A 26,699-nucleotide genomic window follows, 5' to 3' on the forward strand; every position below is an offset into this window, starting at 1 on the left:
TAGATATGAAAGAGTGACCAAAAAAAGAAAAAAAATCACAGAAAGTCATCACTTAGCAGGGAAATGGAAATTCTTTCTCGTGTCACAGACCTGGGGCGTTGGAATCAGTAATTGTGCCAAGACCCCATATGAGTCTGACCACATTTTTTAAATCGGTGCTGCTTTCACTTATCCATGTCTTCATCAAAAACTTTGCCACGCATTCACATCTATCCTCCCAGAAGGACGGCTCCCCATCAGTAATCCATGACTATCGTCGATTTCCTGCTTGTCACGGCGTCACAAAGACCTGATCGGAGAGCAAGGATCGCTGTTTTTCTGGGAGGTTCCATGGACTGAAGAAACACCGCATTCAAAATAGTTCTTATTCAAACATCTTTTAAATCATTTTGGTTACATTTTAGCATATCAAGGCTCCATCATTCCACTATAGGAAGATATTACATAGGCAGAGGCAGAGAGAGATCTCAGTCAAATCAAGGACATCATGGTGATCCACACCACCAGCTGATTTACTTTTAATGAGTTCTGCTGGAGGAGGAAACTTCTCGCAGCATCCAATTATAAAAGGGAACACGTCTCTTTATCTGTGGAAAAGGTAAGCTTTTGTATTTCTTTTTTAAAAAAAACATGCAAACAGACGATTAGACAAAACATCAAAACTTTCAATTTTGACACGAATACATGCATTCCTCTTTATTCACAAAAAACCAGACCAATTTTCTAAACAAATACAAAGATCGGTTATTTTTAAAAGCTGTAACTACCCAGCAACATAACAAAAATCATGAAAATGTAACAAATAAACCATAAAAAAAACAAAAAACAAATGCAATCTTGTCTCAGTGCGTTCAGTAGGGTAGAGTCAGAGCAAGTGCTGTCTCTTGGTGCTATCGCCCTGAGCTGCGTTGGCACATGCTCAGTAGGGCCACAGTAACATAAGGCTGCCAGTTTCACTAAAAAAAAGAAAGAACTTTGGAGATGCAGAGTAGGGCTTATTGAGGAGATTACAGTAGTGACGGCTCTGGCAAAAAAAAAAAAGCAGCTTCAACCCGGTGAAGGCTCTCTGGAGCTCTGCCGAATATGATAATAATAATAATAATCAGTGTCATCCCAATCTGAAATTAACAAATTTGAAACATTTTCTTGTCTTTTAAAGGACATCCACTTATCTGTCTGGAAACCGTACCCCTTCAACAGAACGAATCGTAAGAATAGACGAGGGTTTAAGTAACATAACGGTGAAGAATTACAATAACATTTGCCATTAGCCACTAGTTTTAAAATATAGCTGTAAATTTACATTCTCTACACAAGTACTGTATCTTTCCACACATGAACAACATTAACACCAAACACAGAAATTAGTTGATTGTCCACACTCAGTCCGTCATTTCTGTTTCTGGCAATGAGCAAGTTCCATGTTTAAGCGACAGAAAAAACCTGCTGGGAAAAGGACAAAAGGTACCAAAATGGAAACATAGAAAAGGGAATGAAAGTTGCCATAGATGCTTCACTTTACGCTTCATTTTTGGTTCATGGAATAAGTAGGTGCATCCATTATCTGATTGGGTTTTTTTTTTTTCTGCTTTGTTTTTTTTTCTTCATTCTTTTCTTTCTTTCTATGATTTTTTTATTTGTTGCTAGTTTGTTTTTCGTCAACCAGTGTCCGGTTTCCGGAGACGATCCAGGAGTTGGCATTGCACTTGATGGCAGAGCTTTGGGTTCAGGAGTGGAGGAGGAGGAGGAGTCCTACTGGAACCACCGGAACGCCGCTCCTGTGGGAAGCATCACCTTCTTGGAGAAACAGAAGACGACAAGGGAGAGGAGGGGAGGGAGGACGAGAGAGGAGAGGAGGTCGGACTTGTTAAGGACAGTCAGCACATTCTTATTTCTGCTTGCAAACATGATTCCACTTCAGCAACTTAAATGAGTCGACATGCAGGCTTTTTGTGTTCATTCCACAGCTAATGATGCGTCATTGGTTAATGACATCAAACTATATGAAAAACTAAACATAACCAATGTGCAACCACAGTAATAAAAGAAATACTAAGGTGTTAAAGGGATAGTTCGCCTCTTTTGACATGAAGCTGTATGACATCCCATATTAGCAATATCATTTATTAAATTTGACTTACCCCCTGCTGCGTCCTGTGAGCCGAGTTCCAGCCTCGTTTTGGCGTTGACGAAGGTAGTCCGGCTAGTTGGCTGAGCTTTAAAAAATAAAGCGTTTTGCTTCTCAAAACAATATGAGTTCTAAAGAGTAATACATTTGCATCACAAAATCATTCTCAAGGAAAAAGTCAGACCTCACAATCGCTTGGCGCTATTTTCTCTCCCTTCGTATCACTGCGTGCTGCCGCCTGCCGACAGCCGCGCCTGTTACGGTGTTTGCTGCTCGGAAGCAGGGGACTGCTCGGTCTGCACTTCGGTCTGCACAGTCTATACAGCAGGCAGTGATAGCGAGGGAGAGAAAATAGCGCCAAGCGATTGTGAGGTCTGACTTTTTCCTGGACAACGGTTTTGTGATACAAATGTATTACTCTTTTGAACGCATATTGTTTTGAGAAGCAAAACGCTTTATTTTTTAAACCCCAGCCAACTAGCCGGACTACTTTCGTCAACACCAAAACGAGGCTGGAACTCGGCTCACAGGACGCAGCAGGGGGCAAGAAAATGTTTATAAATGATGTTGCTAATATGGGATGTCATACAGCTTTATGTCAAAAGAGGCGAACTATCCCTTTAACTTGAGGAATTTGCAGCTCACAAGTGACTTAAATGATTAATGTCAATCAACTAATGAATGAAACAGTTAATCAGCTCTGCCCTAATTGTGTTTGACTCTTTGTCCCCAGGTGAGCAGCATGTGTGAAATCGCTACATTTCTGCCTTCAGCGCCACTACAGGAGGAGATTTCAACTGTGGCTTCACAGAAAAACCCAATATGCCACATTTATTATTTAGCCGCCACACACGTTGCTCTCCCACACCACCATCAGCGGCCACGCTGCCTTCCGTCCCCCCGCCTCTCCCCTCGCCGTGGTTATCGGTGTGTCTGATTGCACTAAGCAGGAGTGGCACACATGCATTTAGCTGCAGGGCTCAGCAGCAGCCTGCCAGTCAGGAGATAGAGAGCAGCCCCGGTCCCCGGAGCCGCAGCGCGGCTGGCGTCCTGCAAAGTGCAGCTCGATTCTGCAGCAAGGATCCTTCCGTTTGCCAGCTCCGCCTGGAGCGAGGCAAGAGGAGCTCGGCAAACATTTATGCACCCACACACACTCGCACCGAACCAATATGTATTCATGTGCAGTCACACACCTCCACACACATTGACATGTTAACTGACTCTCACAGTACACCCCCAAAATCACACCAAAATGTGAGATTGTTCCACTAAAAGTCTCATACGCAAAGTTTTTTTTTTTTTAAGGGATAGATGCTATGAGTGCAAACACAAACACACGATCGATTCTGCAAAGAAAACGTGTTTTTACCAACCCAAAAACAACCAACTGCAGCCTCAGAATCAGACAGAATCAGCAGCTCTCTTACGCAGCTGCGGTGGTATTATGAGTTTTTCCACAGAGCCATTTCTGAGTCAAATGGCCCATTAGTTCACAGAAGTTTGTCAGAAAATAAAAGCAAATACCCGCCAAAATAACTTTTCAGAGCCACTTAAATCCTTCATCAACCCCTTGAATTGGCACCGCAGCGTTTTTATGTTTGCTGTGGGTTCAGAACTGGACGGGAAACCGGGTGACAGCGGGGTTCGAGCTCCGCAGGTTTCACCTACTTTAAAGTCAAAAACAAGGTAACGATCCCTAAGATCAGAGCCAAACCCAGTCCACACTGTGCTTTATTTGGTAAATTGCCTCCATCAAGAATAATCTACGGTGGCCCTGAAGTGCTAATCACAACGGCAAAAGAGAGAACACATCGATATTAACCAAAACAGAAAAGGTAGGTACCTTCGGCGACATGAGTCGTTGCTGATTGGACTGGTGGTGGTCCGTGCTTTAAACTGGAAAGACTGTGGTTTACATGTTTTCAAAATAAAAGCGCTGCTAGTGACAACGTACACACTGCTATTAAAGAATATTTTGATGTAAATATCCCGTCTTACATGCTGCTTTATATCTTGATGTTAACAAAAAGATCTCAAAAGATATTGACAAGATGTTATTAAACTTTATATGGAGGAACAAAAACCACTATGTTAAAAAAATCTGTAATAATGAACTCATATGATAATGGTGGCCTTAACATTTTAGACTTTTACACTTTAAATAATACTTTAAAAATAAATTGGTTTAAGCAATGTATCAAGAACTCATCTTCAATTTGGAACTTCATACCAATATTGTTCCATATGTAGTATCTATGTGGGGAAAAAATCTTTTTGTAGATCAATGACCAAGAAAGAAGCATCTGTTTATGAAAGAAGGATAGTTTTGAGGGGATTTTTTCAACATTATAACTACAAAGTAAAAAGAAATGTAGGCCTTCTAATTTAGAGAAAATAACATTTAGTATGAAATTGAAGATGGGTTCTTGATAAATTGTTTAAACCAATTCATTTTGAAAGTATTATTTGAAGTGTAAAAGTCTAAAAAGTTAAGGCCACCATCATCATATGAGTTCATTATTACTGATTTTTTAATATAGTATTCTTTAATAGCAGTGTGTACGTTGTCACTAGCAGCGCTTATATTTTGAAAACATGTAAACCACAGTCTTTCCGGTTTAAAGCACTGACCACCACCAGTCCAATCAGCGACGATTTATTTCGCCTGAGGGTACCTACCTTTTCCGTTTTGGTTAATGCCGTTGTCGTTTCTCTGTTGCCGTTGTGATTTGCACTTCAGGGTAGTGATGGGAAGTTCGGCTCTTTTCCGATCTTTATTTAGGATCTTTTGTAGCCTACATTTGACCTTAACTTTGCAAAAAAAAATCATGGTTTATGTGTTGAAAACCCTTTTGCTTTCAGTGTTTTTATGAGAGACCTTATAATTGCCTAATTCTTTGCATTTATTTTGTGACAAAACCACTTTTACATTTGTTTATTTGAATTAAGCTTTTTTATTGCACAAATTAACAATAAACTTCAAACAAATCCACAGAACAGAACCAAAACCAGAACCAAACTCCTTAATTCTCACGTGCTGGTCGCCATGCTGGTCGCCATGCTGGTCGCCATGTTGGCCAATCATAACAAAGCTCTGTCTAACCAGAGCTAGGACTGAGCACTGAAAGTGAAACCTAAGCAGCGAATGGAAAAAAACTTGGAGTCGGCTCTCACTTGATGCGAGCCGGCTCTTCTGATTCACTACAAAGAGCCGGCTCTCAGAGCCGATGCTTGTGCGCATGACCCATCACTACTTCAGGGCCACCGTAATAATCTGACGCCTGAGACACCGAACAGCACATTGCTGCTGGTAAGCCACATGAATGTGCCAGAGTACGACATCAGTTTTTCAAAGATGTCTAATGGATGTAGAATAAATCACATGATATAACCTACCAAAGCAGCCGAAGCTTTCAGTACATCATCTATATTTTGAGGATTAATTTCAGCACAAACTGTTACCCAAAGGTTAACGGCCATGATATTGTCAAGACGATGTGACGGTGGGCCTTAAGCTGCGATGGTCTCCTCCATGTCTGCAGTGACCTCTCTGCAGCAGCACTCAGCTGTTCAGGAGACGGTCGGAGGACAGCAACATCTGCCGCTGACACATGTGTTGAAAACCTGGTAAGGGCCGGACTGGCTGTGACGTAATGCGTGGGAGGAAAAAAACAACACGGCCCTCGACTGAGCAGTAATGCTGTGTTTCCTCATTATCAACCATGTGCAATCAATGGAAAAATGGCAGCGTTTCAGGAACAGAAAACCTCCTTCCTTCACCGCCACTGATTGCAAGGGTTCACACAGATGGGATCTGTGGGTGTGAAGTGGCCAATCACTAAAAATCGATGGATGTGGGTTTTTTTTTTCCCTCAAACAAAGGCGAGCACGTTAGCTTCAGCGCGCCACGAACCTTTTGTGTGTAATCTACAACAAAAGGAGAACGGGTGTTGTTAGTGATGCAAGTCCCTGTAAGCCATGCTGACTCCAAACTTGTGCTTCAGGGGATCTCTTAGCTTTCTGCTTATTGTTTTCATGCAATCGGCAGGATTACCTAGAAGTAAAAATACAAAATAAAACACGAACCGACACGGCAAACTTAAAGCATCTACACATACAGAAGCGTATGTATGTCTGCATTGCTGTCTCTGATGTTCCAACACAACGATTCGATGTATCTTGTAGCATCTTGTAGCCAAGGCAGCAGCGATAGCATAACCTGTGACACATCCAGACGATTGGTGCAAATAGGACCGCAAGAAACATTTATACTTATTTAAAGTACTTATTCAGTCCAAGAAATATAAGAAAACTGTCCATGGTTTCCTTGTTTCAGCTGCGCAGCAGACCAACATCCTCATATATCACAAAGGAAAACGCCAAAAATGAGCAGCTGGAATCAGAAAATGTTAGAGAATCTTAAAAATGCCTTAATTGAGTTAAAAAATCCTTTATTTACACTAATATCTATTCACCTGTAGTGTCTTTGCTGAACTAAATATTTCTCCTTCACCTTTATGCACCATAAATTTAAAAAGGTCCCTTTTAGATAAAAAAAAAGTGACTATTGGAACGTATTTCTTTTCAATAGGTCAAAGTTTGCTGGTTTGTTCTGAAGATTTTTGAGTTTTTGCTCCACAGCAGATGTCTTTAGACCAGAAATGTTACCAAACCAGTCAGTTTTTTTCCATAGAAATGCTACTTTATCTCTTCAGGTTAAAAGTTGTCAGTCCACCGTGACAGTTGCTGCCTCGGTGCCATCTCTCTCTTTCTTCCCGTCTTTCCTAACCTCCCCTATTCGCTCCAACCCGTCCCTCTGTCTGCCCAGCAACTTGCCCACACATCCGTGTATCCCGGCGTCAGTCTGCATGCCTGTCAGTTTGTATCAGTCTCCACTGTCCTAACTGTCTGGTGTACAGTGTCTGCGAGGCAGGAAAGACCATGAGGGAATCCACTACTCCCATATCAGCATCTGACGCTGGCAAAGAGGGTCCCAGAGGAAAACAAGTGTTCAGGTATTACCTGTGTCTAATGAACAACAAGCAGAGTCTTTGGCGCTACCACCAAATTGCATTGCAAGCTCTTGTCATATCGCAGAATATCTTTATAATGTGTATTAGGCGCCCAACAGTAAAGTCCATCCTGCGTTATTCAGGAAAAAACCAGGCGGAGCACAACTTCCAAACCCTGACTTTGCCTCTTTCTCAGCACTGAGCAGCATGGCTAAGACTGACACCCCTGGAGGGTATTCAGACATAGAGCAAGAGAGGAACTGCCTTCCCACTTATTCCTCTCAAATGTAGCATTCCCAGAATAAATCCAGACATCTTCAGCCAGCGAGCTATGAGGTGGCAAAGGCCTCGGCATGCTAACTCCCACTCACTTGCCAATTTTACGCTCCTCTTTGAGCCGCCATGCGCTTTCAATGGAAACCATCAACACCCTTAAAATAAGCACAGTGCTGCTGGACTGCACTTGTGTACCGACATGCGTTCGCTCACAGGCTCGTACAAACGCACGAGAGAAAAAAAAAGAACAACCTTTCAATGCATATGCAGTACAAAAAAACTCCTAACTGTGCAGATGAAGATGTGCCGAAAAGCGGTCAGAACCGTCCAGCAAACTGCCCTTAAGACACACGTTAAATAAGAGATTATTTGAAAGTGCACACTGAGTGGTAGTCACAGCAGATGGGGCTGTACCCTTCCATCATTGATTGGAGGGAAATATGACACTCAGGGGCTGTCTGAGCTACAGCTGAGGCACACTGCAGTTCGCTGTGATTCTGGGAGCCAGGAGATCTTCTGCTTTGGTGCAGATGGTGCCCAAGTCGCACTGAATATGCATGAAAGCCGACGATGGGAAGCGGAAATCTCTCCCGCAGAAGCAGACTTTTAAGGAAAAAACAAAGAGCAACTGACATCTGAATTGTTATCTTAATAACTTAAGACTCGTTTTTGGCATTTTACGATTCACAGCTGATTCTCTGCTCTTTGCTCTCAGTTCTGACGCGGAACATTCTCAATGAATCTCCCCCTCTGACATTTAGCTTGCACCGATGACATCACACCGGCTGACAGTGCGGCCCAGGCGGCTGTATTCTCTGATCTAATCACCTGCTCGACAAGGGCTGTTGACTTAATAACAAAGGCAGTTAAGACAGCTCCTAGACTTATTAATGGACTGAATAATAAAGAAAAATAGGGCAAAATGGAACAATTTCTTCTACTGCCACAGCTCCTTATAGAGGAAGGTCAATGCTGTGGTTCACTATCAAATCACTTAAGATGGACAACACTGTTCTTAACTCGAATGCATCACAGTTTATCAGCTGTATGCCTTAATTGAGTTAAAAAAACATTTATTTACACTGATATCTATTCTCCTGTAGTGTCTCCGCTGAACTAAATATTTCTCCTGCACCTTCATGCACCATAGATTTAAAAGGGTCCCTTTTAGATAAAAGAAAAAGTGACAATTGGAACGTATTTCTTTTCAATAGGTCAAAGTTTGCTGGTTTGTTCTGAAGATTTTTGAGTTTTTGCACCACAGCAGATGTGGCATCAACTCTCATTAGAAATATATCAGGTCTTTAGACCAGAAATGTTACCAAATCAGTCAGTTTTTTCCATAGAAATGCTACTTTATCTCATCACTGTTTATCAGCTTATCAGCCTTAATTGAGTTTAAAAAAAAAAACATTTATTTACACTGATATCTATTCTCCTACAGCTTCATGCACCATAAATCTAAAAGGGTCCCTTTTAGATAAAAAAAAGTGACTATTGGAACGTATTTTCTTTCAATAGGTCAAAGTTTGCTGGTTTGTTCTGAAGATTTTTGAGTTTTTGCACCACAGCAGATGTCTTTAGACCAGAAATGTCACCAAATCAGTCAGTTTTTTCCATATAAATGCTACTTTATCTCATCACAGTTTATCAGCTATAAAACTTAGGTAAGATTAGGTATAATATATGCTGATATAAGTGTTTTGTCTGCTTTCAGATCCATCGTATAAATAAGTTTCAAACGTCGGGAGGAAAGATACAAACGACTAAAGTCGGTGATCTCACTGGGAGGCTTGGCAGGTTTGTCCTGAACTTTGTTTGATATGAAACATAAAGATGCTGTAAGCTTACAGCCTGGTGACCTGTGTCATCACCAACTTTCATGAATATTCAACAGAGCTTTAGCTTGGCATCACTATTGTAAATAAGTGCTTTTTTTGGGTAAGTGCCATGACAACATCAACAGGAAGTCAGAGACTGAACCCGAACCCCTTTAGTGGAACTACATACATACGTGGCAAACTGGCAGAGTTCACTGTTCTTTGTAAATCGTTAAATTTATACAACATCGAAATACAAAATGTGAATGTAGTTCGATTCTCAGCATGAGAGAAAGTTTGGTTTTATCGGTCCCAGAGGCCCCGGAGTTCTGGCTCCTTCAGTCTCACATGTTCTGGGATTCGTGTTATAGGACTGTACAACATTACAATTCTTATGTGTTTTCTTCTCACTGTCACTAAACGCTTGCTTGGATGGAATTGTTTGGTTTCTTTACGTAAAGTTTCCCGGGAAAGCTTTTTTTTTTTTCTTTAGCTGTGAATGGGCCCAAAATAAATGAGATTAAATCAAATTGAATATTCTGGATACTGGAGAACAATTTTTCTTCTACCTTTGGTCTTTTGGGCGTAAAAAAAAATTAAATGTTGCCAAGAAAGCTGTCAAAGTTCAAGCATGAGAATGATAAAAACGTCCAAACTGTCCTTCAGAACAACACATGCAATGACAAATCAAAGGAGTCCTCTGACTAGGTTTAGGCCTCCCGTGAGAGTTGAGCTTTCAGACAAACTTTATCTCCGTCTCAGACCCGAACTGCTTTGCTGGGGCTCTGGTTCGTCCACAATCAGTCTAAGAAAAGGTCAGATGATGCAAAAGTCTATGCTTTATAAATACCGTGTTTTCTCAAACCTTATCCAAACGATTAGCAAACACAGACTCCGCTAATCAGTGGCAGTTTCCTCAGGTTGTATTTTCACAGGCATCACTACCGTGTGCACAGCGACATGCAGGAGCCGACGATATCCAGGGGGCCCGCATGTGTGAATCATTACTAAACGTTCTATTTCAGTCTGCTCATTCTGTCGCTTTCTTTTCTGATATTTTCTGACGTTATTTCATCTTTTATCCAGTGGAAAATTGTGAGAAAAACATATATATACAAAAGTCATGCATATTTACAACTGTAAATTTAATTTTACTAGCGACTGAAGAAAGTTTTTAAGTTAAGAAATGAGAGCAATGCTGAGAGAGCTCAAAGAAAAGACAGCTCAGCAGAGGCCGGTCTGCTGAATCAGAAGGATTTAACAGACGACTTTACACAGCAGAAAGTTGCACATGATATCAGTTTGAACCTGTGTTTTGTGTTTATACTGTAGAAATGGTGCAGAAAGGGTGCACAGATGTCACAGACTCTGAACCACCAGTAAGTTTGGTTTCACCTGTTTCCCTGTTTTCTAACTCGCTTTCTTTCACCTGCTGCTAAAGTTACATTTTGCTGGTTTAGTTTTGTGAGGTTAAGGCGAGACACAGCAGGCAGCTTGTATTCTTTATTAATAAGATTATTTTTTTCAATATTAGTATTACTAAGGGCCTGAGCATTTGTTCTGTTTTTGAGCAATTGTTTTTAAATACAAATGTATTGAATTCCCCTATTTAAATCTTTAAATGCCGTTTTCTCAAAATCAGTTTTTTTGTATTTTTCCAGTATCAATATCTCAGACTATGGAGCACCTACTAACACCAAACTTTCCAGTTATACACTTAGCAGTATTCTGAAGATATTTACTGAAGGATTTGTTGATAAAGCATTCCTGGCCTGATTTATGTGACATTATAATAAAAAAATATGGCGAAAATCTATGTTTTTTTTGCTATGGACAGTATATTTTGATTTTCTAGGAAATGAAAGCAGATATCCTGAAATCCCTATGTAATTTTCTTTTCATTTTGTGTGTAGACAAAATGGAAAAAAGAATTCTGCACCTGGCTTTATCATATGTTCAGATCTATCTTCTGGAAATATATGCAAATTTGTGCATATTTAATGAGATAATACCTCATTTGCATAATTAAACATACAAATTTCTATATTCTTTTTCATACTTGTATAAGTAATCAACTGAGGAAGTTTCACGGTGACATCTATTATTTTAAGATATTACCCGTAGTGTCTCGCCTTAAACCAGATGTTGCTGGGAATTGCTGGCTAATTTCCTTTAATTAGCGTATGTAACGGTGTTGGGATGAGAAAGCGAAGAGAAAGCAGTCCACAGATGTTTGGAGAGCACACCTTGAATTGAGCATAAGTACAATTGTAGTAAAGAAGTCTCAGACATGCTTTCTGCCCACAGTAAATGATACTGCGGTTATGTGAATGCATTGTGAAGGCCAGGCCAGCTGCTGACTGATTATGCCACCGCATATCATAAGTTAGGAAACGACAGTTAGCAGTGGAGGCTTTGTTGAGATAGGGAAGAAATCTGCTTCCTCTAACTGCACAACACCCTCAGAAAGACCGATCCCATCCTGCAGTGGTGGATCTACTGTGCAAACACCTGAACAGCTATGACCTCCAAAGAAAAGTCAGTCGGAGGATGTTTTTTCTCTCCGTTCTCACGACAAAATTCAGAGTGACAAGTTTGCTAATGAACACCAAAAGAAGGCTGATGCACAGTGGCAGCAAGTCCGTGCTGACTGATGAAGTTAAGATACTTTTGGGCCTAATGAAACATGCATCGGGAGCAGAGACGGGCACGTACTCGCTTTAATGCCAGAAAAGAGATTTCTATACCAAGATGATGATCCTGAACACGCCTAAAATGGACTACCTGAAGGTTTGGCTATAAGTCTAACAGTCCTTCAAATTTCCAAACTTATTGAAAGATCCAAAAAAGTGCAAATAACAGAAATAAGGACCCTCAGATGAGCACAAACTGTGTTTAAGCTGTGAAGTATTATTAAGTAAATGTGTTATCTTTGTGGGAAACAGTGGCGCAAAAAGTGGGTTTGCACTATATGCTGCGCTGCATGAGGGGGGGGGGGGGGTCCGCTAACGGGTTAAATTAAATTTTGGGTAAATTGCAGCTACCGGGTAAATCAACTGAAATTTAATTATTTTTTTACTGTTTTTATGCAAAATGAGCTTTGCAAGCGTGTAGCGCTAATTGTTGAAGATGCGCACAAGGGATGCTCCAAACAAAGTGGCAGCCGGGATAAACATGTGTATCCATGATCAAAAGCAAGTATATTTCTGGCCTAAGAATGAATTAATAGAATCCTTGGACAACTAGCAACACTTTGCAGCCCTTTTTCTAGGTTTACATGAAGCTTGTGACACAGTGAATCCTACAATGTTAAAAGTTATTCAGACCTATTAGTGTAGGACTGTCTGAGGGCTCAATGCTGGGACCACTGCTATTCATCACATATATTCATATGAATTTACTTCAAATAGTCTATTCTCTCTTTTTTGTAACGTTTCTCTTGGCTGCGCTGCCTCCCTACATGTCTGTGGATTATCATAAAGAGAGGAGGATGGATTTTGTCTATAAATAAATAATCAGGAACTCTTGTGAGTATTATATTTTATTTACATAAAAATATTAAATTATAAATATAAATGATGAGTCGCTCTTAATACGCAAAATGCCTCTCATAATTCATTATTTGTAGGCTAATTGATGAACGTCCTGCCACTGAATATGTGTTAAAAAAAAAAAATCAGAAGGAAACCTGTAGAAGAAAGTCTTCTAACAGCTCTCTCTCTGTGTTTATTTGCATTTATTGGAAACATTGATACATGAAGTACTAACTGTTGTTCAGATGTTGTACATTTTGCATTTAATGACTTGCTAGTTGCGCCCCTGATGGGAAATCGGTTAGTCATAAACATTTTGAGCAGGGGTGGCCAAACATTTGCCTGTTGCTGCAGAATCCTCATCTGCTCTGAGACACTTATTGCAAGAACTACTTAACTTATTTTCTACGCCGTTGGAAATAATCTGTGGATATGCTGCAAAAACAGTGAGGTTAAGGTTTTATTAGGTTAAGACATCTCACTTTGAGTTAAAAGCTGTGTAATAATGATAATATACATTAGGTCCTGACAGCCATTTTAAAACAGGACCTGAAAGTCAAACAGCTCCTCACTGTGAAGACTAGAAAAGAATTACACTTCACCTCTTTTGATGAGGAATAACGGAAAATACTGGATGAGCTTAATAATAATAAAGCGTTGCTTTAAAGGATAAGACCGGTTTTTTGACATTGGGGCCTTGATTTCACATTATAGCATGATGTTCTACTCACCCCTGCTTGTTGTTTGTCATTTGGAGCTGTTCCGAAGATATTCGCGAGGCGTCTGCCTGCTCTCTTGAGATATTCGGCCATGAAACGGTTTCCTATGGGCAAGCTCATACAGGCACAAACTATGCTGTTTATAATTTATTAATTACTCTACACTAGCACTGATAACGCGGAGGTGCGTCGCTTACTTAAAAAAATCCGGGTTATTGTAATTTTTATTTTTTTGTCGTAAAGTGGGTGTTACTGACGTCATCGTCGTGCTACTGCCACAGGCAGCCCACAGACCTGCTGCCTATTTATTCATTCGGCTAAAATTCAAAATTAGTAACCCGGATTTTTTTAAGTAAGCGACGCACCTCCACGTTATCAGTGCTGGTGTAGAGTAATTAATAAATTATAAACAGCATAGTTTGTACCTGTATAAGCTTGCCCATAGGAAACCGTTTCATGGCCGAATATCTCAAGAGAGCAGCCAGACGCCTCGCGAATATCTTCGGAACAGCTCCAAATGACCAACAACAAGCAGGGGTGAGTAGAACATCATATTATAATGTGAAATCAAGGGCCCAATGTCAAAAAACCGGTCTTATCCTTTAAGCTTGAAGGATGGTCTCTACCAGAAAATTGAAAATATCTCAAAGCTGAATTCTTGGAAAGCTATTAGAAATACAATAGCAGGTTGGTGCATGAATAATTAAAACTTACCAGATAATTTGTAGTAAACAAGCTACAAACTCAAAGGATGTGCATGTAGGTTATTATATATTAAAAAGCCAGATTAATCCAGCCTGTATAAAAGAATTTAAGTAACATCCAAGCTAAGCTGTGCTAATTATGCATCTAATATCTGAATAAATCATAAAAAATGTCCACCTTACTTAAATGGATCTAATAAACACACAATCCATTGAGGAATATCTTATCATTGATGGTCAAACTAAGCACATCGAGACTGCGCAACTAACCTTTGGGCTTGTGAGCACGAGGCCAAGCCTGTCGCTCTCAATCAACGTCAGAAAGAGATGGTAGTAAAGCCATTAGCAGTTTGAGGCATAGATCCTGTTTGTGTCAATTACACCAGCGGCCTCGTCGCCGGTTTATGTTCACGCAATGTTACACGTCCGTCAATTTATTATGTAACGGCAAAATGACACCATTATCCATAAAAGTTTGTTTCCTTTGAGATGGAACATCTGCTGAGATTGATTTCATGATTGGCCATTCTGTCACCACAGCCAGGGTTAGTTAGGCCGCAGAGTGTGATGGAGGGTAACAGACAGGAAGTGTGGAGGGCCATTTAGATGAGCCGGACTGTCACAGGAGGGAGAAGGACAGGGGCAGCAAAAAGGGGAAGGGGGGTGCATGTGCCACACTGACACCTGGTGCTCCAGATGATGCTCTGTGGCCAGATGGTCCTCATTACACGCACACAAACATACCCACACATGTATGCTGACATACAGGCACATACTGTACACACATTCACAATTACTGCCACTCTCCCTCCACACAAACTATTCTGTTTGCACTCCCTCTGCAAAGGCATGAAACACATTGTGTGGCGTTTCATTTAGAAAAATACGGCCTCGTGTTTAGCAATTCTGCCGAACTCCTGCTGGAAGCTGTAGCCACGGCGCTCGTGTGGTCAGAGTGCAGGATTAAAGAGACCCCAATCGAGTATGCCGACCCCGAACACAACCACTACGCTCCTCACCACCTGTCATGTTTCCCACCACAGAAAAGAAAGAAATTCTCTTAAAGATGGACATTCAGGTGCTTTATTTGTGCTGCCACACTCTCAGAAATAGGGGTACAGTATGAGTCCTTTTTTGTCCAGGTACAATCTATACTAATGTACCCCCTTGTGTTAATTATTGGACCTAAAGGTACCTATATGTACCTTTTTGAGGGTCCAAAAGGTACATATATGTATTCAAGTGGTAAAAGGTACATATATGTACCTTTTTTTTTCTACATGCTGGGGTACAATAGACAGTCTGTGTTAGGCTACTTCAGTATAAGGGTACAAAATTCCCACCAGAAGTACAAGATTGGTCTCTGTAAGGTAAAAACCACAAGGGTACAAAACTATACCTTCTGAGGGTACTGCCCCAGTGACAAGCCATTGTACCCCTAAAGGTACAATTCTGTACTCTATTTTCTGAGAGTGCAGGCTGTAATCTGTGTTGTTAAAGTTCAAACTTTTCACACTTTTGTGGTGACACTTAGAGTCATTCACCCAGACAGCACACAGCAGCACACAGCAGCACACACAGCGTCCTCTTACCTCCAGAGCAGCAGAGGGCTTCTTCTTCAGCTCCTCACATTTACGAAACTTGCAGATCTGGTGGCCCGTTTTTCTATTTCGGCAGCTGCTGCACTGCTCGCAGTTAATCCGTCGTCGGCACGGTGGACACATGCCGCAACGTTTTCGTTTCTTTTTCCCGGAGTTGATAGCGGAGGCCAGCTCGCTCTGTGCGGGATATTCGGCCAGGCCGGCCATGTGTAGCGCGCTGTCCGCCAGAAACACTCCAGCCGGCGTCATGATGAAAAGCCCCGGGTTGAAGGGGAAGCCACCTCCTACTCCATATGGGAAGTCAACAGGGCCACCTACGGCATCCGTGACAGACGTACCCTCCAAGTCGCTGGCCCCCGAGCCTGCGTCTCCACCGCCAACTCCCACTCCCATGCCCCCGGGCAGGAGCATGTGCTCCATACCGGCTCGCTTTAACAGTGCCGCTGCCTGTGCAAAGTGCAGCAGACCATTCTGTCCTTCCAGAACCTGCTCCAGGGTTCGGTCCAACTTGGCTGCTGTCAGTGCAGAGACGGTAGGCTGGGGCGGCGGGGGCGGCTGAGGTTTGGCCGAGTGGCTCTTAGTCGCACTACTGACCGTGCGTCCATTGGTCGTGGCGGAGGAGACTGCTGTGTACTGGGAGAGGGTGCGGGAGTTCTTAAGGCTCTTGCTGAGGGGCTCGCTGATGATGCCACTGCGATTCCTGCGCTCTATGACGGGAGAGTCCTGTTTGCTGCTGCTCCGCTCCAGGTCCTCGGTCTGGCCCCCCTCCGACAGCCCGCTAGACATGGTCCAGAGCGTACGTGCCTGGGTTGGGGGTGAGGGTGGAAAGGGGGCAGGGGTGAGCGAGGAAGGGCTTTTTATCGGTCCGTTCTGTGCCCCGGTGAGAGTGGCGCCTCACCTAAAAAGACCAATCAACCAGCCAATGACAGGCAGGCTCCCGAAGCCTTCTGCCCCCACTACAGCTCAGCCCTCATCCACGTTGTTTTGTGGGCCATCGGGAGACTTTACACAGGGAGAGAACAAGAAGAGTGTATATTACACATTGATGATGACTTGATTAAAACAGAAAGCAAATTATTTACCAGGAGTGTCTTATCCTCAGCTTCACTGACATCCATTTCATCATGTTTTCGGCTTCTAAGGAGCCTACGGTAACTATATTTAACACTATTTACTCTGTTTCTGTCCCCTTCAAAGTGTGCTTCTTTGCTATTTGGTGCCGAGCGGACGGCGTACAAAGTATTTCTGGAGCATTTTGGCTAAAAGCTGCAAAACATCAGCATCAGAAGTGAATGAATGAACAATAAATCCTGCAGGTTTCATGAGGTTGCAGAGACGAGCAGATCGTGTGGGTTTACAACTGAGCACAATTACATCTTCAGGTAGTTTTCAAATGACAATTTGCATCAGTTATAAGAGCTTTAAACGTTCAGACTAATAATCTGAGTCACTTAATGATTAGAGCTGACAATCCCAACATCAGAAAATGCATTTTGTCTGTTATCGTCAGGTCTTTTAATACCTGCAATCAGCATGAAAGCTTTGATGTTAAGTGTGATAAAAGATAAATAATAAAATAGCAATGTGACATAACTGTGTAAATGAATAAATCTATTCTAAATACTCTTTCATTAAAAATAAAAACACTGACAGAGCGATGCTGATATTCAACGACATGCAGCCTCAGAAAATCAGCCTTCATAATACCTCTAATTTCTTTCTTAACACAAAACAATCCACTAATCAAACTCTACACACTCCTGAACCATGAAAGGAACACCCCACAGCTTCTGTGATTGGCTGCCAAAGACATTACAAAGCAGGGAGCCAAATCCCTGCTATTTAAATATAATACAATTCAATTAATGAAGTTGTACCGGGGACCAAAATGTATCCTGGTAAATGACAACGTATTGAAAGTTAAGGGGAGCCATGCATCCTCCACTCAGACTATCAGGACTTTTTCTTTAGATGAAGTTTGTTATAATAGGGCTCAGCTTAAGTCCTCTTAGACGTCTCCAGTTGTTTGTTTTTACTATGTGTCCTCAAATGATCTCATACTTTTTGTCATTTATCAGTTCTTTTGTGTCCAACTCGATATGGTATCATTGTAAATAAGCTGTTCTGACCTGGTTGCAGTTACGTAATTTCAGAAAACGTTGCATTTATCGACGGTCAGTCAGTCACATTCTCATTGATCTGATTGTAAAAACCTACGAAACGATGCGGGACAACATAAATATCTGAGAGGCAACCACTGAAGCCTTGACTTTTGATTTAATTCACTGATTATTCAGTCAGTTGTTTTCATTTCTTTTTCAGTTTTAAAGTTTTACGCTGCGGAGAACTTTAATTTGGAAAAGTGTTAGATTATTTGAGGTTCTTGGGAAGATCAGGAGGGCTCAGTGAGCTAAAAGTAAGCGACTCCTGAGAGGACAGACGTGTGCATGGAGCATAAGACTCCTGTGAGTGCTGTGAAAAGAAAAAACTATGCTGCTATTCTCCTGACCTGTCCGTGTTCACAAACAAGCACACCACCTCCCACAGAAAAGCTGAGGAAATGACCGGGCAAGTCCTTATAAGGGAAACAAAGGGAAAGGGAGGGGAAGAGGATGGAAGGGGGGTGTCTGTGCAGTGTGTGGAAATTGGAAGGCCAGAATTAGTGGGAGGTAAAGCTTCAAAGGCAAGAGCACAGCCCCCACATTCTCACCAGCTCAGGGGGATGTGGCGCCAGCGAACCAGAGCCAGCTCCGCAGCCCCTCAGCCCCATAGTTTCAGTTTCTCTCACTGCTGCCCTGACCAGGGTCCGGTTTCCCAAAAGCATCTCAACGCTAACAGCATCTGTGCTCCGTTGTGGGTGAAGAGCCACTGGGAACAATCAAAGTGATCCATGGGAGCTTTGTGGTTTTATGGGATACTGGAAATGAGAAATTACGTACTTAGTGGTCAGTTCTAAATGTGGATTTTTGTGCATTTAATGATACGTTTGGTCTCTGCTGGACTCTAAGCTTCTGATAAAACTAAATCTGAATAGTCACTTGTGCAAGTTAATCATTTGCTGGTTAATCGCAGCACGAAACGTCATCCAACTGCTTCATCAATGCTTTAAATAGAGTAAATATGCCAAAGGACTCAAGCATTATTATCAATAGTTAGAAAGGAACGAGTTCTCAACAGCTCGTAATAAACAGCTTCAAGTGTATGACTGATGAACTGTAGCGTAGCGATTCAGCCAGACCACCATTATCCCACTTTCAAAGAACAGCTGACCCGGTGCTGACAAGTGGTTTTAAACAAAGATGAGCTTTCATGTCTGAATCTTAATGAAACAGATGTCACTCAATGCTTCATTTCTGACTTTCTTTGCATCGGTCCCCCAACGGCCACATTAAATGATGCTGCAGTAACTCAGTAAAATACTGATGTTTGGACAGATGTTTGAGTTTTTCTTCATTTTTAGGAAGCATTCGTTTAAACGGGACAGTAGCTTAAACGCTCCTTTGACATGCATGACTTTGACTTTTAATCTCTCACTAACCAAACACATCCTGACGCCCGGTCATCATCTTTCAGCGTGCCAAATAATAACTGACATCAGCATCTTTTAATGACCAACAATGTCCGTGTTTGGGTGGTGGAAGAACAAAACACACCAATTAAAAGAAGAAGACTTTTGAAGAGTCCTGTCCCTGGATTTCAGATCATTGGCACACGTTTGCTTTTAGTTTGATCAGGTTTAGGTGAAAACAAACTAATCTACTTAGTTTGGTTTAGGAAAACGCGACAGAATCACCGGAAGATTCAAAGGCTGCAATTAGGCTGCAAGTTCTACCTTCTGTTTGTTGGTATTTCAATGTTTTTTAATGCACAAGCCCAGTTTCTGCATGCATGGTGTAACTATGTTGCCTTTCTTTCGTGTTAAATAACTCACAAAAGACGGGAGATGTTGGCCTCCAGCAGAAGCTGTTCTTCTTCGAAATTGATCTAAAGTCTCCCTTTGGTGAGTTGCTTTCATTTTATTTCATCTTCTTACGTTTTATCAGGTTTTACAGATGAACCAATGTCACTTGGGCTAAGTTTTTGAAATTGAAATACAGGGTCATGGTTAGGAAATAGATATCTAGTTAATGTTGAGCACTAAAATATCTGGTTACTGCAGGGGGGGAAAGAAATGGCTTGATGTTAAATACCAGCCCAGTTGCAAGGAAATAGGGCATGTAGACACTCAGTGTTTGCATTTACAAAACATTTAACACCTACATAGGGATGTACACCTTGCTGGTTTCCAATGATGCAGAATAGTCGTGTATTTTTCTGGGGAAACGTTATAGTTTTAGGTTAAATGCACTCGTAGAAAATAATAACCACATGTTGATGACAGAGTTCTCTCCTCTGCAACACAATTTCTTGGTTTTCATGCTATAGTGACGTCACCAAAAGAAAACTTCTTGTAATAAACACATAATAAACCCTTTCACAGGTACTGTGTTCGTGTAAAATGTGTGTGGAAACTGCAGAACTCTGCTCAGTCGGGATAGAACCGTGTGCACAGATCAAGGCTTGAAAAGGGTCAATTTCAAACCAAATTAGGATATTTTGTTCAACCTAACCAAACAAAAGGAGTCCGATAACCACACTGGTTTTGAATCCCTGCCTCCTTCATTTATTGTGTAAGAATAAAAAGCTAAATTTAAAATCGGGCATTGTCTAAGTTAAGTTTTATGCTGCTCTCCTAAGACTCATAATGCATCATTTTCATTGATTATTATCACAGTGTTGTGCAGATGCAGATTGTTGCCTGGTAAAAAAAATCCATACTGTAATATTACAATTAAAAAAAAATAGTCTGGAATGACAAATATGTGTTTCCAGATTTTTTTGTCACCACAGTAAGTGAGAATTAAAAGAAAGGGCACCTACAGTATTTAAGCCTTTTACTGTTTATGTACATCTGTTATATCAGTCCCACTTTCTTTATCATCACAAACCCTGAAGGTTAGGGTTACAGCTCCTTCGATAATAACTTCACCACATCGTTCACAGAGAAGTTTTATGTCCTCATGTGACCTGTCTCTTAATCCAGTTCGGGAACCTTCAAGAGCGCTGATGTCATTCTGCTGAAAAAAGGCAAAGTGACGTTTCCTCTTGTAAGCATCTTCCTTTAATTTCCTGTTATATATCGACCGAATGCAGCGGTTAATAGGAAAGCTTTACCCCAAAGGTTTCTGTGAATGAGCCTGACAAGTGCCTGTAATTATCAGTCACATTTTAAAGCTGAGAAAAGTCTGATTTTTACGCTTCTTGAATTCAAAGTACAGGTGTAAATATCACCTTTTTCTCTATCTCGACACAACATTTTGCACAAAATCAGTGAACGCAGGGCCACAATTGGTCTAAAAAAAAATCAATGTGATCAAGTAACTACATGAATGATGCATTTAAAAGACAAACCAAAGAGCTCGGCTGGAGATTTTGGAACACCGGTGTTCACAGATATAATTGGTGGTGTCTTGTTCAAGTAAACCCAGATTGCAGGAGGTAAACTGCCACTGGTTAGCAGTGGCAGTTTTTTTGCTGTTTCTTTGAAGCCTTGTCATCATGATGGGCAGGTTTCTTTGCATATTTCATGAAAGCATATTTGAGCGCCAGATGATTCCTTTACCTTTTAACGGTAAAAAATATTAAAATCACTAAGTGTATCTGACCAACTAAGCTGGGGAAAGTATAAAAAAAAAGAAGCTCCAGTGGTTGTAAATGTCGCCGGTGATACTTTGTGAAAACTTTGACATGGGTTAGTTTTAGTCAAATATGACATGAGAATGACATGCAGGCAATGTTCACATTTCATACAGAGTTTTAGAGGAAACTGTGAGCCTCTTTGTCCAAAGCGCCCTTATAAACACCATAAATTGCATTTATCTTATCCGTAAAAAACGTGTATTTGCCGTTAAAATGTTTTACGGGGAGGCTTCGGAAAGATAAACTGTTTAAGTTTATTTCTTGACCAGAGAAAGAGTGGATAGTTATTCTGTTTTCAATTTACATATTTTTTCTTCACCTCGCTATTTATATTCAGCCACTTTGTAGCTACATTTAGCAACTTTTCAATCCTCCATAACAACTTTTTTAGATGCCAGGAGACGCGTTCATTGATTTTTCAGACAATCTCACTTCGGCATGTTGATTACATGATTCATATATTAGTGCAGATATGTGTTAACTTCATCTTTTCCCTAATTTATCAACCTACCAATTCAAATAATCTCAATTAATGGGATCAAGATGTCAAAGTCAACAGAAAAAAAACCTTCTTTTTATTGAGATTTTTCCATAAGTGATGAGAGGTTGACTTCATAAAAAAACAACACAGGTGTGGCAGCATCGTCCACAGAAAATAGTCTCTCATGGCTTCACTAGGACAATCGTCATGAGGTGGAGAAAAAAGACTGGAAGGATAACTTCTGAGGAGTGAGGGAACTGCTCTGACATTATTGTGCAACATGGTGAAACTACAGCTGTTCCAAAGATGGTCAGCAAACAGCGCATTTCATACTCTGTGATGACCGCTTCATTTAAACTTTAAGCTGTGAAGATTTGGTAACTCGCTCACACTCATCCTCCCGTTTGTCTACATGAATCCAATTATTTAGTACAACTGTTTGTTGACTGGAGGTTAGCATTAGCTCATTTTCTTTCATAAAGAATGACACAGTGTGTCCTACGCTAAAGGATTTCCAGGTTTCAGTCTGCTCGTTTAGATACTTCTGAGTCGGTTCACTCAATGAGAAAACTTCCTGAGCAAAAGAAACATTATCTGACCACACGTAAAGTGTCCCGGTCTGATCTTTTGCTTTTGTTTTTCCTGCTAACACCTCTGCAGTCCTCCATGCTCCTGAGTTGTGTGTGTTTGGCACCTTCACCCACAGTCATAAACATATGATCAATATCAGTCTTCCGATAGCTTTTGGGAACACAGCAAACGCACTAAACTTTTCTCTAAAAACGTCAAACTTGTTCTATTTGACCTTCAGTAATCTATAGTTGTCAGACAAAGCCGGTTGTAAGGTGTGCCACATAGCATAGGTGTGACGGATCATCAGCTACAACTCTGCTACAAGCAAAAAAAAGAACAGTAATGTATTTTGGAGCGTTCACAAAAATGATTCAAGCCACATTCAGCTGTTAATTTTATAGATGGGACACTCACAGCAGCACTAAAAAAAATAAATAAAAGAGAATGAGTCCTTCCCAACAGCCGCACTGCTCCTGGTGAATGTTGTCAGCACCGTGATGCTCAAATACAGCTCATTTCACATGCTGCTCTTAGCTTAACATAGCTTTAAACCCAACAGGCTTGTTATCTCAAATAGACATCTGATGCTTCGTGTCTGATTCTGCACCAGCTGTTGTGCCTGAGTGCCAAAAGCAGAAAAAAAAAAAACTGATGTGTGTACACAAATGAATGTGAGGTCACAATTCCGTGACAGCTGACTGATGGATGAATGGTTGGTTAGCTTAGTCATTGATCTGAGTTCAATCGATAGGTGATGGAGGGAAGGAGGAAAACATTTAGACCCAGCGTAGGTTTAATTTTGTTTTGCGGGTTGCAATCCTTTGACACACATAAAAGAAAAATATTACCATGAATCTAGGACGGTGGTATTGCTTAATATTCAGCAAACACTGAGTTGGTCTGGCACAGGTTTCTCTCAGGAAGCGCTCATTTCTGAATTATTGAAGAGCTAAACACTGTTGCTAATTGAAATCACAGATCACAGCTGAGTCTGACCATTAATTAAGTCAAAAACTGCCAAAGATGTCATGAGCATTTCATGAGGAACATGAGTCCATGTGCGAATCGCAGGAGCAGTCCTGAATGAGTTTCCGTCACTGACGTCACTTCATGCGCAGGTGCCAGGTAACAGCTTTTTTTTTTTTTAAACGGGGGTGTGAAACGCATTGTCTCCTTTGCTGCACGTTTGAGGATCATTTGGACCGGATCAGCTCACTTCATCTCAAGAGACGCGTGAACACCAAAACGCATTAGTTCAGGCGATGCACGATCTCACGCGCGGTGTCTGCGGAGTTTGGACTTGTCTATGGTTTCCCCAGCCCTCCAATCGACTGACGCGAGCGCACGCACAAACGGAGGGGAGATTAGAAAACCCTGGTGATAATAATTACATCCGAGGCTTCGTCCTTTGTCCATAACCTGCTGCACCTTCTTTCCCCTAATTAGGCTATGCACACAAAAAAAGTTAGAGGGATAAAAACAGCCATGCCATGCATACTGTGACTTCAAATCATTCGCATACATATGGAGCACTTGGAGCAGCTACAGTGGTGGCGGGTGGCAGGGAGGGGGGTGATTGTAAATTTGCGGGTAGCGCGTCAAAAGCTACCTGGCAACTTTCAAATGATGCCCGGTAGGAGAAAACCAGAGAATAGTGAGAAGAACATATATATGTGTGTGGTTTTATGCGGCTTTATAAGGCGCGTTATAGTCCCGTGGTCGTTCAGTTTATCTTTAAAGATGGTACAAAAATAAAAAGTTTCAATTATGATGTGACTATATCAAAAATAACGCGTGACCATTAAGTGGAAGCGTCAACTTTAGAGCGCGTTGTCAACAGCTGATTAATAAGACAGCCAGACTTTTAGTCCAGTAGTGCCGATCCATGCCGGAGCCGGACTATTTAGGTAAAGGCTGTTTTTAAACAATGAGGACATCTTCATCCCTGCACGGTACGAAAACATCAGTATTTCTGACAGTCAACGACACGTTTATAATTTCTACAAAGAGTAAAGAGTAAAGAAATCAACATAGGGAGCTTTTGTCTGGACTGGAACCCACTGGCCAGTCTGCGGTACCAGCACACGGTCTGCGGTCGCACATTTCAGCATATACAGATGCACCCTGCTATAACTTAATCCTATATGAAGGTGACATCCCAACTTTCAGCAGACTTCAACAAAGTATGATTCCCCCACGTCCAACCCCTCCTCCCTCCTCGTCCATATATCTGCATATTTGCAAACACGGGCCCATTTTATTCGCACCTACCAAAGCAGATCGGAGCAGACGGGAGGGCTGCCACAGTCCGAGCGGTCCGTCTCTCAGCCTACCGTGCCGAATGGTGACCAAAAAAAAAAAGGAAAGGGGCAAGAAAAAGCAGCTTCTTCTCCGAGAACACAATCCCGCTGAGTGTCTGTCTTTTAAGGACAGTATGTGAAAAAAAAAAAAAAGATTTACCGTAAGTTATTTTGGAAAAGCGTACTTTCTCAGCGGCTGAACGCGTGGGTTCCCCGAGCTTTCTCGGTCCTTGCAATCCCACCTCTACGTCCCCGCTTGCAGAGAGGAACATGCAAACACATTTCATAGATTTTTGGAGCTTCGCGGAAAAAGCGAACTGGACTTTTGCGCGAGGGGCGCGCGCTTCGAGAGAGCGGTTGAGTCTGATTTCAGGACAGCTGAGGGGGGGAGAGATGCTGTTTCAAAATGAAACTTTGAGATGATAACAGCACAATGTTCTCCGCTTTAATCCTGACAGTGTTGACGCCGGAGTGGCTGCATAGGTTACTCCTTACCTAATGTCCAAAATGATCCGAAGTGTTTAAAGGCGCATAAAACTGCTCTGCTGTGGGGCGGTGTTTGTGAATGTAGGAGAAACGTTAAAGTGTGTCAGTACGTTATGTTTTTAAGAGCGACCTCTCCGTTTAGAAAACTCCTGGGTGGTAGAGGGTAAATCCAGGTGAACAAAGTTTACCGGCCAATGTATGTGAAGAACAGATAGACCATGCAAAGCTGACAAAGATCCCGCTTCGGCCCCGGGTCCTCCTCCTCTCGCTCAGACCCGAAGTCCACTCCATTTCTTTCGACTGTCCTGTCTGCTGGCAGGCGGCCAACCCAAGTGTGTGGAAATGACACCGCCAGGGCGGCAGAGATTTTCCTTCATTTCTCTCCTTCCCGATCGCAGACTGGCTGACATTGGCTAGAAAGTGGAGCAGCTCGTCAGGGACAATCAATGCGAATCGATCGAGCTGTGCGGTTGAGGCTCCAGAGCTGGAAAATATCGCGGCAGCTGAAGAGAGAAAGAGAGAAGAGGGGGTGGTGTTCAACTAACTACCCGTGGCCAAGCAAGCTCCCTGCAAATAAAAGCGTTCTGGCTCGAACAAACATGACACTCTGTTCGTAAACAGAGGTCAAAAAGCCACCATATGCGTAATTACGCACGGGATTTCAGAGCGCACTGACAGTAAATGTTATTTCACGCGTATAAAAGCGTTTAAGATGATGACGACAAGAACACGTCTTAAAATAAACCAGTCTGTGATTCAACGCCGTTTTACTGCATGTGTGCTTTTATTCCCACAACTGCGCAGGTGGCATTGTACCGAAAACCTGACGATATCAGGAATCTGAACCTTTTTAAACCTGGTTGCAGAATTTCATAGGATTCTCTAAAGGCCACACATCTATTGCTTGTTCATTGAAACTAATGTAAATTTCAGTAATCATGAAATATTGGTGAAAGATAACCAATTCCATTAAAAAATCTGAGAAAATGTGTCCAGATTGCATCTATTTTCATGTTTAACAGGAAAAATCAAGTAGCCCAAACATGCACAAGTTTGGACAACGTGAACAGCTTTTCTCCTTCAGCTAAGAAAAAAAAAACATATTTTTCCCAGTGGGCTGTTACTATATGAGACTTTTCTGCTGTGGCTGTAAATAACACGCTGTGTTTTCTGAAATCACCACCCAGCTGGTCTGACATCATCACAACCAGGAAGTGATTGGCACGAGTTACAACAACAAGCATCCACTGTAGGTGATTGATTTAATGAAGTCAATAAACTATCATATTTCATTTAGGTTCGAGTTTAGCATTAAGTAGTTATTTTT

At 41.6% G+C, this 26,699-nt stretch overlaps 1 protein-coding gene across 4 annotated transcripts; it reads right to left on the minus strand.

The window, feature by feature from the left end:
* Positions 1-361: 361 nt before the first annotated feature.
* On the minus strand, positions 362-25,904 carry cxxc5a (CXXC finger protein 5a). 4 transcript variants are annotated; one of them, XM_075487697.1, is made up of 3 exons: positions 25,047-25,904; positions 15,785-16,795; positions 362-1,797 (listed from the first exon to the last, which is right to left on the minus strand). In XM_075487697.1, the coding sequence occupies exons 2-3, from the start codon at positions 16,577-16,579 to the stop codon at positions 1,753-1,755; spliced, it is 840 nt and encodes a 279-aa protein (XP_075343812.1). In that variant the 5' UTR covers positions 16,580-16,795; positions 25,047-25,904; the 3' UTR covers positions 362-1,752. The 4 variants fall into 4 exon arrangements, with proteins under 4 accessions (XP_075343812.1, XP_075343810.1, XP_075343811.1 ...); XM_075487695.1 differs by having other exon boundaries at positions 24,858-25,904; XM_075487696.1 differs by having other exon boundaries at positions 24,854-25,904.
* Between the last annotated feature and the right edge of the window lie 795 nt (positions 25,905-26,699).

This window comes from Odontesthes bonariensis, chromosome 16 (assembly GCF_027942865.1).
Source record: "Odontesthes bonariensis isolate fOdoBon6 chromosome 16, fOdoBon6.hap1, whole genome shotgun sequence".
NCBI classification, from domain to species: Eukaryota; Metazoa; Chordata; class Actinopteri; order Atheriniformes; family Atherinopsidae; genus Odontesthes; species Odontesthes bonariensis.